The sequence below is a fragment of the Canis aureus genome, chromosome 20 (genome assembly GCF_053574225.1).
Source record: "Canis aureus isolate CA01 chromosome 20, VMU_Caureus_v.1.0, whole genome shotgun sequence".
NCBI lineage: Eukaryota > Metazoa > Chordata > Mammalia > Carnivora > Canidae > Canis > Canis aureus.
The window spans coordinates 29,617,023-29,634,143 of record NC_135630.1 but is presented as its reverse complement, the minus strand read 5'-3'; the positions used below and the strand labels follow the sequence as shown (position 1 = coordinate 29,634,143).

Sequence of the window (17,121 nt, the reverse complement as noted above, 5' to 3'; positions counted from 1 at the left end):
AGGAGATGAGGAGGGAGGAGAGGAGGAAGCCGTGCTCTGGTGGCAAGAGAGCAGAAGAAGGGTTCAGGCAGGGTGACGCAGCAATGTGCTGTTTCAGGATGTCCCGGGTGTCCCGGGGGCCGTGAGCCAGGAAGGGTGGGACAGGAGCAGAGAGGTGGGCTGTGATCAAAGGAATGATTTGGGCAAAAGGAATGGCAGTGGCTTAGACAGGGGGTTGTGGTGGAGATGGTGGGTACTGGGAGAGTGGCATTGGAGGGTTCAGATGTGAGTGTGATACACTGGTGTTGGGCAGAGATGGGCACAGGCGGGGGTGCAGGGAACTCCGCTGGCTGCACAGGGAGGTTGAGGGAGGGGTGAAGAGGGCAGCTTCTGTGGGGGTTCCTCTGGGCATCCCCACCTCGTTGCCCTCTCCTTCCCCTGGGGGTCAGAAGTGATGGCTGAACTGAGCTGGCGGGCGGGCTCTGCTTCCCCCACAGGCTTCCTGGAGAAGAATCGAGACATGCTGAGCACAGATATCCTCACTCTGGTCTACTCCTCCAAAAACAAGTTCCTGAAGGAGATATTCAAGCTGGAGTCAGCGGGGACCAAGCTGGGCCAAAGCACCATCATCCAGGCTAGCGCAGGGAGCCAGCTCTTCAAGGTGGGCTCCCGTGGGTGGCCCTGCCAGTGCCTCCTGGGTCTCTTGGCCCTCAAGGCCACAAAGGCCAGACAAGCATGCACAGGGATGACCTATCACCTGGGGTCTCCATTGTTCAGTCAGGGCCCAGAAGTGAGTGTAAAACAGGAGTGAGGTGTCACTGCTGCTGCTGCATGGACAGTAGTAAGGTGACAGGTGCACCTGGATGTGGACAGGCCTGTGCACAGGCCTGCTTCTGAGTGTGTGGTGGTCTAGTGGAGGCACATCTGCTCTTGTTAATATTATGGTCTCTGTGTATATGTTGTATGTGTATGGTATGTGTATTGTGTGGTGTGTGCATGGTGTGTGTGTTTTGTATGGTGTTTGTGGGGAGTAGGTGTGGTGTGTGTGGTGTGAGTGGTATGTGTGGTATGTGTGGTGTGTGGTGTATGTGGTGTGTGTATGGGTATGTATGTGTATGTGGTATGGGATATGTGTGGTATGTGTGTATGGGGGTGTGTTATAGTGTGGATGGTATGTATATGTGTGATGTGGGATGTGTGTGGGGGGGTGTAGTATATGTGGGATGTGTGTGGGATAGTATGTGTGCTGTGTGTATGCATGTGCTATGACGTATGTGATGTGTGTAAGTGGTATGGGGTGTGTGTGCGTGTGATAATGGTGTATGTATGGTGTGTATGTGTGTTATGGGGTGTGTGGCATGTACCAGGGAGTGTACTATGGTATGTATGGTATATGTGTGTGGTGTGTGCATGGTATGGTATGTGTCTTATGTCGTGTGTGTGTGTGTGTGTGGTACAGGGTGTGTGGTACAGCAGCAGTGGCACTAAGGGCCACTGACCAGGAAGGTGGACAGCAGAGAGCCCCCAGTGCTCCTCAAGGCAGCATAGGATTTCCTGGTGGGATGAGGGTGTGCCCACCCACTCTCTGGCACACCTCCACCCCTTAAGAGTGACTGTTCCAGAAAAGCCCTGCAAATTATCTAATTATCTCCCTCCCACCCTGGGCAGGGAGCTGGGGCCTGCTGAGTGGCTATGGAACTTGGGGTATAAGAACTTGGGCTGTAGGCAGGAGAAACTGTGCCCCCTGTGCCCCACTGGCCACGCTGAGGTGCCCTTCACCTTTCCTCATGCCCCACCTGACCTCTGCAGGAGGCCTCTCCTATAACGTCAAGGCCCAGGGCCCACCGCGTGCAGGGCCATGTACAGAGCAGGCCCTGAGAGGCAACCAAGGAGCCATGAGGCTTTGCGGGAATTGCCCAGGTCTGGAACCAGGGGAGTCAGGCTGGACCCCCTGCATCACTGAGCCAGGCTAAACTCTCTACAGCTGAGGCCAGGGTACAGGCTCGTTCTGGCTCTGTGGGACCCCAAGAGCATGTCCTGGGGATTTCAGGGAGCAGGACGACGGTGAGGGAAATGCACGTGATTTTACAAACCAAGGCAACAGGAAAATGCAGCCCATTGTTACTATAAGGTGCCAATGATGGCATCCTCTTCTCAGAAGTGTTAACACATGTACTGCCAACTGATGGAATTTGGCAGTACATACCTTTGCTTGGGTGCATTTAACCTGGAAGTGTTTGATCAAGGAGCATCACCTAAGATCATCATTGCACAAATTTTGAGACATTTTGCACATAATTTTGAGACATCTTTTTAAAAACTATATACGTATACTACAATGCATACAAAGTGCACTGTAAAACATTTTTTAAAACATACAAAACCGATACAAAAACTAAAAACATAGAAGGGTAGAGGCAAAAAATGAATGTTGTCAGTTCTCACATTCTTTCTCACTCTGGTGTATCATCTTGTACACCCCTCTTGGGAGACCCCACCTCTAGACAGGACACCTTGCTCCATCTTACTCACCAGAACCTATGGTGGGCCAGTGAGTGAGGGGCTGAATGAGTGCAGCCCTGCCTCTCTGTGGGACCTTGGCAGAAACCCTCATCTGGGTCAGCTGTGCCCCAGGCTGAGCTCCCCAGCCCCCCACTTATGCCTCTGCTTCTGCCTGCAGTCTGCAGACTCCAGCAAGCAGCCCTCCACATTGGCAGGCCAGTTCAAGAAGTCCCTGGACCAGCTGATGAAAATCCTGACCAGCTGCCAGCCCTACTTTATCCGCTGCATCAAACCCAATGAGTACAAGAAGCCACTGGTAATGAGGGGAGGCTGGGCGCATGCATGGAGAGGGAGGGGGCATCTACTACATGATTCTCATGGCATCTAGGGTCACACTACTCCCTTCTGCAGGGTCTGGTCAGCATTAGGGCTATCTACCCCCAGATGGGGACACTGAAGTAAGGTGACCAGTCTAGGCCATTCAAAGGTCAGTGACTGGCAGGACTTTGTATAACCCAGACCTCTGTTGTCTCAGGCCTGTCTCAGGCTGTATGCCCTTGGCCAGGTGCTTTGCTTCTTTGAGCTGATTTTCTCTTCTGTAAAGTAAGAATCGTGCCTGCCTGTGGGGGCAGCAAGGACTGTACATGATGTTTTTGGCAAATTTGCATGTGTAAACCCCACTCAATAAGGGGTAACAACCAGTACTAGGATGGAAGAGGCCGGCTAGCTGCTGGTCACCAAGACCTGAGGCCAAGCACTCTTTGAAGGGTGGCTTTATCCGCCTATGCGTGGGGTGGGGTGGGAGCCTGCTGTCCGCCCGGGAGTCCCGGGTCTGTGGGCTTGGGAACCCCACCCAGAGGCTGAAATACAGGATCCCCAAAACTGGAAGATGCCATATAAAAGGAGATAAAATGACAAAAAAATTTTAAAGGGGAAAAATTAATATTACATGAAATTGATTATATTTTTTGAATAGAATAAAATTATATGAAATTGGGACTGGCCCAGGAAATCCTGAATGTATCTTCCTTAGAGGCACGACACCTCTTAGAGAATAACTGTGCTTCCAGAGGCCCTCTGGCCACCTTCCCACCCCAACTTGCAGAGCTGGTACAGGTGGGCAGGGCCTGAGGCTGAAGTTCCTGTTTGTCTAGCACCCCTGGCTGGCACATTTCTCAGAGACAGTGGGTGTCCCGTGGTGGTTGAGAGGCAGGCTGAGGGTCAGGCAGGCTCAGGGTTAAACATGGCTCAGCCACTCAGGAGTGTGGTGCTGAGCCTCCGCCATCTCTCTTTAAACTGGACCTAAGTATCCCATCATGCAGGGCTGTTGGAAAGATGAAATGAAAAACACTGAGCCCACAGGAAATGCTCAATAAGTGGAAGCCAATTAGTTGCCCAGACTAACTGATGGGGGGCCGTGGACCCCATCAGCAGTTGGCTCTGTGGCCTTCAGTGCTTCCATGTGGGTAACTGCCTGCTGGTGAGCTTGCCAGATTCGAGGGTGTGCCCCTAGTCCCCCGGCTCGGAGGTTGAAGGGAGGTTGTCCAGAAGCTAAGCAGTATAGACCGAGGCCATGGTGGGGACCCCATATCCCTGGGCAAAGCGTCAGGCCTGTATTCCTGTCTGTCGGCCCTGCTGTCCCTGGATGGGGGGGGGGGGGGCAGAAAGAGTAAGTTGGCTAGAATATTTTCTGACACTGGGTATGAAACGCATTTCTTCATTCCCTTAGACTGTGGGAGGCAGAATGGTCTGGAAGCGCTGCAGGGGCGCCCAGCCCAACACAGGCAAGGCCAAGAGGAAATATTTCAGCATGACATATGCAAATAGCTTTTCTATTCGTTTTATATAACTCTGCATATCCTGAGAACGAAGGAAGCATTGAGCGCTCTGGTGGACGTTACAGTTTGTACGGTACCGACTTCCAAGTCCTCGGAAACACTTTTGGGGCTTTTCAGGGACTTCGGGCCAAATGCCTCTCTTCCAAAGAGAGGTTCGGCCAGCCCCGTTGAGCTGTGCTGCGCGGGCAGGTGCAGGAGGCCGAGCGCCCACCGCGCGGCGGCTCAGGAAGCGCCCGGCTCCCGTCTGCCCGCAGCTCTTCGACCGCGACCTGTGCCTCCGGCAGCTGCGTTACTCGGGGATGATGGAGACCGTGCACATCCGCAGGTCCGGCTTCCCCATCCGGTACACGTTCCAGGAGTTCGCGCGGAGGTTCGGCGTGCTGCTGCCCAGCGCCGTTCGCCTGCAGGTGCCTGTTGCACACCGGCCCTAGGACCCTGGGACCCTAGGAAGCGGCAGTGGTCACCCTCCGAGCCTCTGCCTCCTCCAGGCGCCCCAACTCCCAGTTCCCCGGGCCCCCCTAGCTGCCCTCCAGGGAGTGGACTCCAAGCTTCGAGATGACCCTCGTTCCTCCCTTCCTCCCGCTCCTCCCCGGGTGCCTCCCCGGGTGCCCTGGCAGTGAGGGAAGGGGTGGTTCGCACCGGGTCACACTCCCTGGACGAGGCTGGTGGTTGTACGTCGGTTCTAGGAGGTGTCTGCGGTTGAAAGCACAGACTTCTGTGGCAGGTGCTGGAGAGATGCTGTGTGGCTGATCGCTATTTGGGGCGGGAGGTCCTTCCCATCCTTCCTCACACACTTAACCATCCTAAACTTTGGGCTGTCCAAGTACCCGACAGCCACACTGAGGCTCCAGGCCCATGCAGCGTCGTGGCCCCGAGGTTCTAGGTCCTGGGTGCTCCCTGGGCCCAGTCCTTGTTTGGAAGTGCTGGAGCCTGTGTGCTGGCTGAGCAACACTGACTGTGAAACCCAGAGGAGGAGGAGGACTTGAATCCCAGAAAGCACTGGAAAGGGACCCTCTGCTTCCCACCTGGGGGAAGGGGTGCTGCTCCAACTCCACCCAGCCACTCCTGTTTTCTCCTTGGCAGCTTCGAGACAAGGCTCGCCAGATGACCCTGCGCATTGCTGAAATGCAGCTGGGGACGGACAAAGAATGGAAAGTGGGAAAGACCAAAATTTTCCTGAAGGTGAGCCCCCAAACATGCTGCCTGAATTTCCTCCTTGGGGCTGGTCCCATGCCCACCAGGTGGCTTCCCCTCACCCACCCAGAGCTAATGTCATGGGAGCCTGCTCAGGTATGGCCCCCACTCTGAGGCCCCCTGTTGTAGAAAGCCATGCTGGGGGGAAGGGAGGCAGGAGGAATGTGGGGAGGGCTCAGCCCAGCCTGCAGAAGTCCAGGAGGCTTCTCAGAGTGGGGAATCTAAGATAAGACCTGAGGATAAGGAGGAGCTGCTCCGAGCCACCAGGCAGAAGCAAGAAGCAGCTCAGGGTAGGCTTCCACTATCCCGGAGAATAGTCCTCCTCCTCAGTGCCAGTAGCTACAGTCTGAAATCAGGTGGCCAAGGAGGGGAGGAATAGAGTGCCCATCCCTCCACTTCTCCCCATTCCTGGCTGCTCCTTGAGGCCACCATCAGAGGCCGAGTGTATTTCTGTGTCCACAGTGCCCACCTGGGCACATGAAGAGGCTCAGCATCTGCTTGATGGGAGGCTGATGGAGGTAGGAGAGGGCACCAAGCCTTTGCCTCTCCTTATCACTTGCCAAAGCACCAAGCTGCTTTGTGTTCTACAAGGATGGTAGGGACTAGGATGGGACTAGGATGGCAAGCCCAAGGGAACAGCGATCCAGGTGAAGCACAAAGGCAGGCCAGAGAAAGTCATAGCTCAGGGGCAAATAGGGCTCATCAACTCACTTTGAATCCTACTTAAAGGCTGGAAGAAACATATTTCTATTGAAACAAGCATGAGTCTATAATACAAGTTGGGTGACATTTCACATGAATTGTGGGAAATAAAACAGCTTCGGGGAAACTTTTTGCCCGCTCCTTGGGTTCTCCAGAGTGGAAATGAAATTTGCCACATTGAATTAACAAGAAGAGAGAACTAAAATGGGAAGTTCTTCGATTGGGAACTGGGGTATTGTTGCAGCTCCTGTCTCTGAGCCACATCAGGGTCAATTTGAAGGCCCCTTCCCCTGCTTGCCTCCTGGGAACACATATGGGAAAAGTCTGAAAGATGTTTCTGGAGACAGAGCCCTGGCCCCAGGTAGGGTGTGGAGATGAGTAGAGGCAGCTACATACCGGATGTCTTCTGTTCCAGGATAACCAGGACACTCTACTTGAGGTACAGAGGACCCAGACCCTGGACAAGGCAGCAATCAACATCCAAAGAGTACTGCGAGGCTACAAATACAGGTGCTGGCCTGGCCCAAACCCCTCTCAGCCCACATACTTACATCTATTCATGGGCTTATCTGCCACATGTATATATCCTCTTTGGTGAAACATCTGTCTGTGTCGTTTACCCTGTTTCTGATCGGATTCTTCGTTGAGTTGTGAGAGTTATTTATATATTCTAGACCCTAGACCTTTGTTGGATGTATGGTTTGCAAATATCTCCTCCCAGTCTGTAGGTTTTCTTATTTATTTATTTATTTATTTATTTATTTATTTATTTATTTGAGAGAAAGAGAGAGAGAGTACAGAGGGAGAGTGTGAGAGAGAAGCAGACTCCCTACAGAGCAAAGAGCCTGATGTGGGGCTCTATCCAAGGATCCTGAAATCATGACCTGAGCTGAAGGCAGACACTTAACTGACTGAACCACCCAGGTGCCCCTAGTTTTTAAGTCCTCTTAAGTGGGTCTTTGCAGAGCAAAATTTTTAGTTTTGAGTGAATCCAGTTCATCAAATTTCCTTTCATGGAGCATGCTTTTAGTGTCACATCTAAGATCTCTGCCTGAAAGTTTTCTCCAATCTTTTTTGCTAGAAGGCTCTGTAGTTTTACAGTTTACATTTAGGTCCATTTTCATTTTGAGCTAAATCTTGTATAGCATGTGAGACTTAGGCTACAGTTCTTTTTAAATATTTTCCCCAGTGGATGTTGCCACAGCATCATTCATTGAAAAGTCCATCCTTCTTTCAATTAATTGATTTTGCACCTGTGTCGAAATCAGGTGGGCATATTTGGGGGTTTGTTTCTGCATTCTCTATTCTGTTCCATTGATCTATGTGTCTGTTCCCTTGCCACACTCTCTTATTCCCTGTAGTTATATAAGTCTTAGACTTGTGTAGACTGAGTCCTCCCACCTTTTTCTTTTTCAAAATTGTTTTTAGCTGTCTGGGCCCTTTGCCTTTCTAAGGAAAGACCTTATCCATATCTACAAAATATTCTTGCTGGGATTTTGGTAATAATTATGTTATACATAATTTGAGGAGAATTGACATCTCTACTATCTTAAGTTTTCTAATCCATGAATTCTGTTTATTTAGATCTTCTTTGATGTCCTTCACCAATGTTTTACAGTTTTGTTATACATGTTCTGAACATGTTTTGTTAGATTTACACCTAAATTGGGGGCATTTCTTTGAGAAATTATAAATGGTACTGTATTTTTAATTTTGGCATTGATGTGTTCATGGCTAGTCTAAAAATATTATTGATTTGTTTGTGCTGACTTTGTTTCATGCCACTTTACTGAAGCCACTTACTTTTTATGGATTTCTTGAAATTTTCTATGTAGACAATCACATCTGCAAAAGGGACAGCCTTATTTCCTCCTTTCCAATCTTTATGTCATTTATTTACTTTTCTTGCTTTATTGCACTGGCCAGAACTTCCAGTACTATAAGATTGGTAAGAGCAGATATCTTTGCTTTGTTTCATATCTCAGAGGAAAGCACTCAGTCTTTAACCAATCAGTATAATGTTAGCTGTAGGGTTTTTGTAGATGTTCTTTATCAAGTTGAGGACATTTCCTATACTCATAGTTTTCTGGGAGTTTTTCTCAGAAACGGGTGTTGAATTTTGTCAAAAAAATTTTTTTTTGCATCAGCTGATAAGATCATGTGATTTTTTTTTCTTGTTTAGCCTTTTAATATGGTGGATTATATTGATCAATTTCTGAATCTTGAACCAGCTTTGCATGCCTGGAGTAAGTCCTACTTAGTCATAGTGCATAGTTCTTTTTATATATTGCTGAATGCTATTTGGTAATATTTTGTCATGAATTTTTGCATCTATATTTATGACATCTATAGTTTTATTTTTCTTCATTTGTAATATCTTTATCTGGTTTTGGTATCAGAGTAACATTACCTTCATAAAATGAATTAGGAAGTGTTTCCTCCTCTTCTATTTTCCAGAAGAGATTGTGTAGAACTGATGTGAATTCTTCTTTAAATGTTGCTAAAATTCTCCATTAACAACACCATGTTGGCCTGGAGACTTCTTTATGGAGAGTTCTTAATTATAAATTCCTTAATATTTGGGACACCTGGGTGGCTCAATGGTTGAACGTCTGCCTTTGGCTCAGGGCTTGATCCCGGAGTCCTGGGATCGAGTCCTACATCGGGCTTCCTGCATGGAGCCTGTTTCTCCCTCTGCCTGTATCTCTACCTCTCTGTGTCTCTCATGAATAAATAAGTAAAATCTTTTTTAAAAATTCCTTAATAGTTAAAAGACAATCTAAAGTATACATTTCTTCTTGAGAGAGTTGTGGTAATTAGTGCTTTTTTAAGTATTGAGGTCCATTTCATCTAAGTTGTCAAATTTATATGTATATAGTTATTCATAGTATTCTATTATTATCATTTTGATGTCTGCAGAAGCTATGATGATACCCCGTTTCATTCCTGATATTGACAATTCGTGTATTTCTCTTTTCTTTGTCTGTTTTGCTAGAGGTTTGTCAATTTTATTGACCTTCTCAAAGAACCATCTTCTGATTTCATCTGTTGCTTTTCTTTCTTCCTGTTTTCAATTACAGTGATTTCTGCTCTTTCTATTATTTCTTTTCCTCTTCCAGTTTTGAGTGTATTTTACTCTTATTTTTCTAGATTATTAAGGTGGGAACTTAGACAATGGAATTTAAACCTTTTCTTCTATTCTAGTGTAAAATGCTACAAATCTCCTCAGCACACTTTAGCTGTGTCTCATACATTTTGATATAGTGTTCTTTCATTTTTATTCAGTTCACTTTCAAAAAAAGTTTCCTCTGAGACTTTCTCTTTGGTCCATGTGTTATTTAGAAGTATGTTGTCAAAAAAAAATAGAAGTATGTTGTCAAGTTTCTTAGTGTTTGGAGATTGTCCTGTTATCATACTGTTCTTGATTTCTACTTTGATTCCGTTGTGGTCAGAGACATACTCTGAGTTAAATTTTTTAACGTGCTGATATTTCCCTTATGGCCCAGGATATGGACTGTTTTATTACATGTTCTAAAGGTCTTTGAAAAGGATATATATTCTGCTGTTTGGTGGAATGTTCTAAAAGTGTCAATTAGATCTTATTTTTTGATAGTGATATTGAATTTTATATTCTTGCTAATTTGTTGCCTGGTTGTTCTACCAGTTATTGAGGAGGGAGTGTTGAAGTCTCCAACTATAATTGTGTATTTTCCCATTTTTCATTTTAGTTCTATCATTTTTTGCTTCATATATTTTTCAGTTGTGTTGTTTGGTACATACACATTTAGGACTGCTATGTCTTCTTAGTAGATTTATCCTCTTATCATCATGTAATATCCCCCTTTGTATCTGGTTATTTTCTTTGCTCTGAAGTCTACTTTATCTGAGAATAATACAGCCAGTCTTGTTTTATTTTGGTTACTATTTGTATGACATATATCTTTCAGTCTTTTACTTTCAACATGTATTTCAACTGAGTTTCCCATAGACAGTCATGTTTTTAAATCTATTAAGCCAATCTCTGTCTTTCAGTTGATGTAGCTAAGCTTTTTATACTTAATGTAATTATTTATATGTTAGACCTTGAGTTTGCTATTTTAGTTTTTGTTTCTGTTTGTTCTCTGTTTTCTTTTTCCTGCCTTACTGTGGATTACCTAAATATTTTTTAAATTCCATTTTTATTTATTTAGAGTGTTTGAGAGTGTATTTCTTTTAATAGCTTTTTTTTAGTGGTTGCTCTATTATTACATGAAATATACACAAATTATGACAGTCTACCAGTGACATCATTTTACCACTTTGAGAAGCATAGAAACTTTATCTCCCTTTATGTCCATTTACCTTCTCCCATTTGTAATATAATTTTCCTTAAATGTTTCCTTTACACACATCTAGAATCACATCAGACAGAGTTACAAATTTTGCTTTAATCATCAAAAATAATTTAGAAAACTCAAAAGGAGAGGAAAGCCTATTGTATTTGCCTATATTGTTGCTTACTATTTCTTTTTTTCTTCCTGACATTCCAAGGTTTCTTTTAACATTTCCTTTTTCTTTGAAGAACTTCCTTTAGTCATTTTTTTAGGATAGGTTTACTGGCAATCCTCTTAGTGCTTTTAGTTTTCCTTCATCTGATGATGTCTTGGTTTCTTCTTTGTTTCTGAAAGATATTTTCACTAACATAAATTCTGGTATAACAGCTCTTTTCTCTCAATCCTTGGAAAATAATTGTGCCACTTGCTCCTGGGCTTCATGGTGTCTGATAAGAAATGTGTGGTTTCGGGATCCCTGGGTGGCACAGCGGTTTGGCGCCTGCCTTTGGCCCAGGGCGCGATCCTGGAGACCCGGGATCGAATCCCACGTCGGGCTCCCGGTGCATGGAGCCTGCTTCTCCCTCTGCCTGTGTCTCTACCTCTCTCTCTCTGTGTGTGTGACTATAATAAATAAAAAAAATAAAAAAATAAAAAAAAAAGAAATGTGTGGTTTCTATCTTGTTACTTTCAAGATTTTTTGCCTTCAGTTTTCAGAAGTGTGACCATGATGTATCTTGATATGATTTAGTTGACTCTATCCTGTTTGAAGTTTGCTCAGTATCCTGACTCTCTATGTTTATATCTTTTGCTACATTTATAAGCTTTCAGCCATTATTCCTTGTAATGCTTTTTCAGCACTGCCTTTTTTCCCTTTCTTTCTAAGACTCCAATAACAACAACAACAACAAAAATAGATATAGTCCCACTGGTCTGAAACTCTGTTCACTTTGTTTTGGTCTCTTTTCTCTCTGCTTTTCGGACTGGGTGATTTCTACTGTTCTGTCTTCAAGCTCATTGACTCTTTACTCTCTTCTTTCCCTCTGTTGCCAAGCCCATCCATGGAGGTTTTGTTTTTGTTTTTGTTTTTTAGTTATTGTATTTTTCCACTCCATTTTGTTCTACTTTATGTCTTTTACTTCCTTAGTGAGACTTTGTGTTTTGTCATTTGTTTCAAGGGTGTTTATAATTGTTCATTGAAGCATTTTCATAATGGATAACATTTCTGTCAGTGTTGGCACATGTTGCTTGTTTTTTCTCATTCTTTAGCTTCTAGTCTGGGGAATATGAGGTAAAAAGAAAAGCCAGAGGAGTTACCACCGTTACTCCTTGGATCTGAGATCTCTAACTGGCCTGCCTTCTCTCCACATTTCAGAGTCTTCTTATATTTGTTTTATATAAATGTACAAGGTTTTTAGTTGTAGTTAGCAGGAGTAATGGGGAAAAGTATGTCTACTATATCTTCCCAGAAGTGATCATCAATGATAATTGATAGTGTTCTTGTTCTTCTGGACAATAAAATTAGATACAAATATTAAAGAAAAGATAGAAACTAGAGTTTCTCAACTTCACCTCTGTTAACATTTTGGATTAGATAAATCTTTGTTGTGAGGAGCTGTCCTGGGCTTTATGGGATGTTTAGTAGCATCCCTGGCCTCTACTCATAACATACCAGTAGCACCCTCCTCCCCCATCCCATAGTCATAGTAACCCAAAATGTCTCTAGACATTGCCAAATTGGGGAGTGGGGAGAATCACCCCCATATAAGAACCACTGGTATAAGTATTAGAAAGGAAACAGATTATCTCTATTTTAGATAATTACTTACTTCAGCCTTGTATTAGAATCAACTGGGGAGATATTTATACTATGTGTGTATACATATACCACAAAATATTAGATAGATAGATAGATAGATAGATAGATAGATAGATATTCTCCAGACCCATTAGCCAAGATTCTGACTTAATCCTTAATCAGACTGGGTAGGACCTGGACATCAATAAATATTGACATTCTCCAGATCATTTTTATTTTTTAAAAAATATTTTATTATTTATTTATTCATGAGAGAGGTAGAGATACAGGCAGAAGGAAAAGCAGACTCCCTGTGGGGAGCCTGGTGCAGGACTCTATCCCAGGACCCAGGATCACTACCTGAGCCAAAGGCAGATGCTCAACCACTGAGCTACCCAGGTGCCTTCCCCAGATCATTTTTAACATGGTTGAGATCTACTGTCCTAAACCTAAAAAAAAATTCCTGAAAAATTATTAGAAATGATAAGGAAACTCAGGTAAGTGTGAGATAAATGTACATCTATATGCACCAAGCTCACTTCACCAGGAGCCATGTTTTAGGTTACCCCTCTGTATTTAGGCCACTTTCCACCATGCAGAGGGGAGCAGTCTGGTGGAACTTCAGGGGCTGCCCTCCTGCCTTGACCTGCCTCCAGAGAGGCACCCTGGTCCTAGGATTTCTGACCTGGTTCCCAGAAGACACCTGGGCTACTGGTCAGAGGATCAGGAAAAACCTGACAAAGAGTAAAAAGTTGGAAATGAGCTTTATCCCTTCATAGATCTTTGGAAGGAGTGAGGAAAAATTATCTGATTGCTCTAAAAATTGGACTGTCCTAATTCACAGATTTGTGTAGTTGGCAGTAGATTTAAGTTCTTAACATGTGTGTCTTTGGCTTATAAAGCCTTCTGGGAAAGAAATAATGTATGTATTCATTTTCCCCAACACTTCATTATCCCTCTTCCCTTCAAATCATCCCGCCCCCCCACCCAAGACTTTGAAATGTCTAAGGTTGTTACACATTCAGACTTGCATTTCCTCTTCTAGGAAGGAGTTCTTGAGACAGAGGCGGGCCGCTGTGACCCTCCAGGCCAGGTGGAGAGGCTACTACAACAAGCGGAACTTCAAGCAGGTGAGAGGACTCACTAGGGAGACTACTCCAACTGAAAACTTGTTCATGTGAACATGAGAACTCAGGCAGGAAGGATCAGATCACTAACTCACTATAACAGGCCTCAAATGACCAGCCCTCAGCATTCTACATACTCTCTGTTTAGATCATCTAAGGTGACATGGTCTGTGGGCTTCAGAGTGATCTCTTGCAGAAGTTTGGACGTCTCTAGAGCTAGGATGAGATGTCCTGCTCTGAAATCACATAATGATTGTCTTCTCAATTTGCAAGCAACAAAGTGGGTTGATGGATTAATCTCTGTTTCAAGCTCTGCTTTCTAATTTTTTTCTTAACCACAGGCACTGTTAATGAGTGTATATTCAATGAATGAACTAGAACAAACTTAACCACACCCTATTGGGCCTCACTTGACTGCTTTCCTTTGTCATGGACGTGACTGTGGTGGGAACATGCAAACCAGGGCCAGGAAACCAGGCTCAGGAAACCAGGACCAGATGAGCTCTGAAAGGCTACAGTTCTGTGGAAGAGAGTGAAGGCCTCTGGTTACTGGGCTGTGGAATGATGCTTTGGAGGCAAGAGGAGCCTTTGAGAGTCTGGACAGGAGAGGCTGAAAGGCAGGGAACAGGGGAGCAGAAACAAGATGCACATCTTTGCATTTTGAAATTTGTCTATGTGCTGTGCTCACAAGGATGTAATGGCAGCTGACATGGATGGAAAGGCTACTTAGAAGCCTTGCTTTGCATACATCATTTTATTTATTATTAAACCAACCCCACATGTCAAGAAGCTGAGGTATTGAGAGATTAAATAATTTTCCCAGGAGCACACAACTAGTAAGCAGTAGAGCTGGGGTTTGAATGCAGATCTATATAACCTCTAGGCTTGTAAGATGAAACATGACCCCACACACCCGGCACCCATTGGATTGGTCATTGAGAAGCCAAGACTCATCCAGGGGCTCAGGAATCGCTGTGCACCAAAGCATGTTTGCAGCATAGAAGTGGATTTATTATTTCCTCTTTATTTTAAAGATCCCAGAAATTAGCTTCATGAAGCAAGCCACAGGCCTCCACACAGGTGCACTAGCTTCTGATGGTTTACCTGGACTGGGCTTTAGGTGTGACAAGCAAGGCCTCTGGAATCCCATCACCCATGTGACATCCAAACCAATTCTCTAATCTGGCCACTTTATTGATTATGCCATTTAATAATACTTATTTAGCACTTACTTGCATGCCAAGGACTGTTCTAAGCGCTTTGCGAGTAATAACTCACTTAACATGCTCATGCTTGTAGATGCATAACATTTTAGCATTATCTCTTTGCCAAAAAGTAGATTCACTGTAAAGCTAATTTGCAAGGTCTCCTGGGGTGTATGACTTGCCTCTCTCTCTGTCCGTTTGGGAAGGCCTTCTCTATGCTCTTTGCCTTGCTGGGCCCAGGCGTCCTTTTGAGAGTCTGTCCCTTTTGCCTCCACAGATCCTCTTGGGTTTTGAGCGCCTGCAGGCCATTGCCCGGAGCCAGTGGCTAGCAAAGCAGTACCAGACCATGCGGCAGAGGATGGTCCAGCTGCAGGCACTCTGCAGGGGCTACCTTGTGCGCCAGCAAGTCCAGGCCAAGAGAAGGGCAGTGGTGGTCATACAGGCACATGCCAGGGGCATGGCTGCGCGGCGGAACTTCCAGCAGCAGAAAGCCAATGTAGGTGTAGCCCTCCTCAGCAGTGAGGGCTGACTGGGGCCCATAGCAGGAAGGCAGACAGGAGGGATGAGCAGCAACATAGAGCTCTCACCAGATACTCCCATCCCCTCTGTGTCCAAAGTTATTACTGCAGCATGTCCTTATATGCTCTGGGACACCTAGGTCGCCCCCAGGAGCATGGAGGATGTAACATAGAAGACGCATCATGTCACCAGGATGGTCTTATACCTGGAACCTGGAAATTGAGCTTCTTGATCCCCTTCTCTTAGTCTTGGGGACACTTGGCAGGACTGGTCCATCCCTGAACGATGGAGGAAATCAGGGCCAGATGAGCTATGGGAGACCACAGCTCTGTGGAGGAGACGAAGGGCCCCTGTGAGTGGGCCAAGGCACGACACTTCTGGGGCAGGGAAATTCCAAGAGAAGCCTTTGAGTCTCTGGGCAAGAGAGGCTGATGGGCAGGGAGCAGGGGAGCGGTGCAGGGTGTACATCCCTGCATTTTGAAATTTCACCCTTGTGATCCCCTTTCCTACAGGGGGCACCCAAGACTCAACCTCTTTCTTCAGAACTCACTCATTTGGCAACTGTGATAAGGAAAAGGCTAGGATGAAGTCTGAGCCTGCTCTAGAGATGAAAAATTGGGTCTGCTGAGCCCATTACTAGTACAGTGGCCAGGGCAAGTAAGACAATAGACCCACAGACATGCCTCTGCTCCCAAGTAGCCCCAGACGGGCCACAGATCAGCCTCACCTGTGCGCTAGTTAGCATGGCCCAGGGGCCCATCCTGGTGGAGCTTTGCTGTGCTTTAAGTAAAGGGGCCAGGTGGGCAGCTAGGTTCTGGGAGCCCCTGGGGCTTGAGGCAGTAGCTCAGGGATCATGTCACAGTGAGGACACACAGGCAGCCTCCCTTCTCTGAATCTTTGATTCTCCGTGGGAAATGAAAAGCCCAGGGTGCTTGATCCCTAGTCACACTAGCTATTCTAGGATTTTAGAAGAAATCTTATTGATTTGAACAAATGACATCGGGGGGAGGTTTAGCTGGGTTCTGTGAGGTGCTTGCCTCCACTGGGCCTGTGGTAACCTTTCCTCCATGGGGTATGTGCACAGGGGCCTCTGGTCATCCCAGCTGAAGGGCAGAAGAGCCAAAGTATTCTCCCCACCAGGAAGCGTAAGTCAATCTACGATACCATCACTGACACGGAGATGGTGGAGCAAGTGTTTGGCTTCCTCCCTTCCATGATTGGTGGGCAGGAGGGCCAGGCTCCATGGCGCTTTGAGGTAAGATGGGCCCTGTTATTGAGGGGTCTCGTCTGGCAGGGGATGGGAGGTCCCCACTCAGTCAGCCTGGAGGCTCCCCGAGAAGCCAAGGCTAGGCTGGGGTAGGGTGGAGGCTGGCAGAATGGGTGGTCAAGTGTGTGCTGCAGTCCTGGGTGAGCAAACAAAGAAAAGGGGAGTGTGAGTTTCTGTGGCCAAATCCTCTCAAGTTAAGCAGGTTTATGACTTATGAGACTTGCTAGAACCTTTAACATACAAATGCTTTGGGGCTTCCAACCAGGCAGCATTTCCCACCCTGTACTTGACCCCCTCTCACAGAGCACTCTGCAGCCGCTGCTCTGCAGAATGTGATGTGGGGGCTGATGAACCGAAGAACTAATGAGCACTGTGGGAGGTGGGGGTGCAGGGAGAGGAAGGCAGGACAGGAGGGCAGGAGCAGGGGCAGGAGGGGAGCCAGTCCCTAGGGCTCTCACTCTGGGCCCCGAGACCCAGTGATCTAGGCACCCCCACCCCCAAGTGCTTATGCCATTCCCCTAAGCATGTATACACACACACAAGCACACACACCAGGCTGTGTAGTCGGGGCAGCTGAGACCAGTTCTGCAGGAGGAGAAGCCCACCAGGGCCCATGGAGGGTGTGAGGTGGTGGAAGAGGTCTCAGACAGAGGGGGGCGTGCTCCATACTGCACCCAGAC

The 17,121-nt window shown here is 46.4% G+C and overlaps 1 protein-coding gene across 7 annotated transcripts in view; it reads left to right on the top strand.

Annotated features, from left to right (window-relative positions):
- The window catches only part of MYO7B (myosin VIIB), an 86,293-nt gene that overhangs the window by 41,826 nt on the left and 27,346 nt on the right, over positions 1-17,121 (top strand). For all 7 annotated transcript variants that reach the window (XM_077861246.1, XM_077861243.1, XM_077861247.1 and 4 more), the window contains 8 exons: positions 477-640; positions 2,660-2,797; positions 4,574-4,726; positions 5,403-5,501; positions 6,631-6,725; positions 13,369-13,453; positions 14,933-15,151; positions 16,259-16,429. In XM_077861246.1, coding sequence (XP_077717372.1) covers positions 477-640; positions 2,660-2,797; positions 4,574-4,726; positions 5,403-5,501; positions 6,631-6,725; positions 13,369-13,453; positions 14,933-15,151; positions 16,259-16,429 — 1,124 coding nt within the window. The remainder of the gene's footprint in view (positions 1-476; positions 641-2,659; positions 2,798-4,573; positions 4,727-5,402; positions 5,502-6,630; positions 6,726-13,368; positions 13,454-14,932; positions 15,152-16,258; positions 16,430-17,121) is intronic.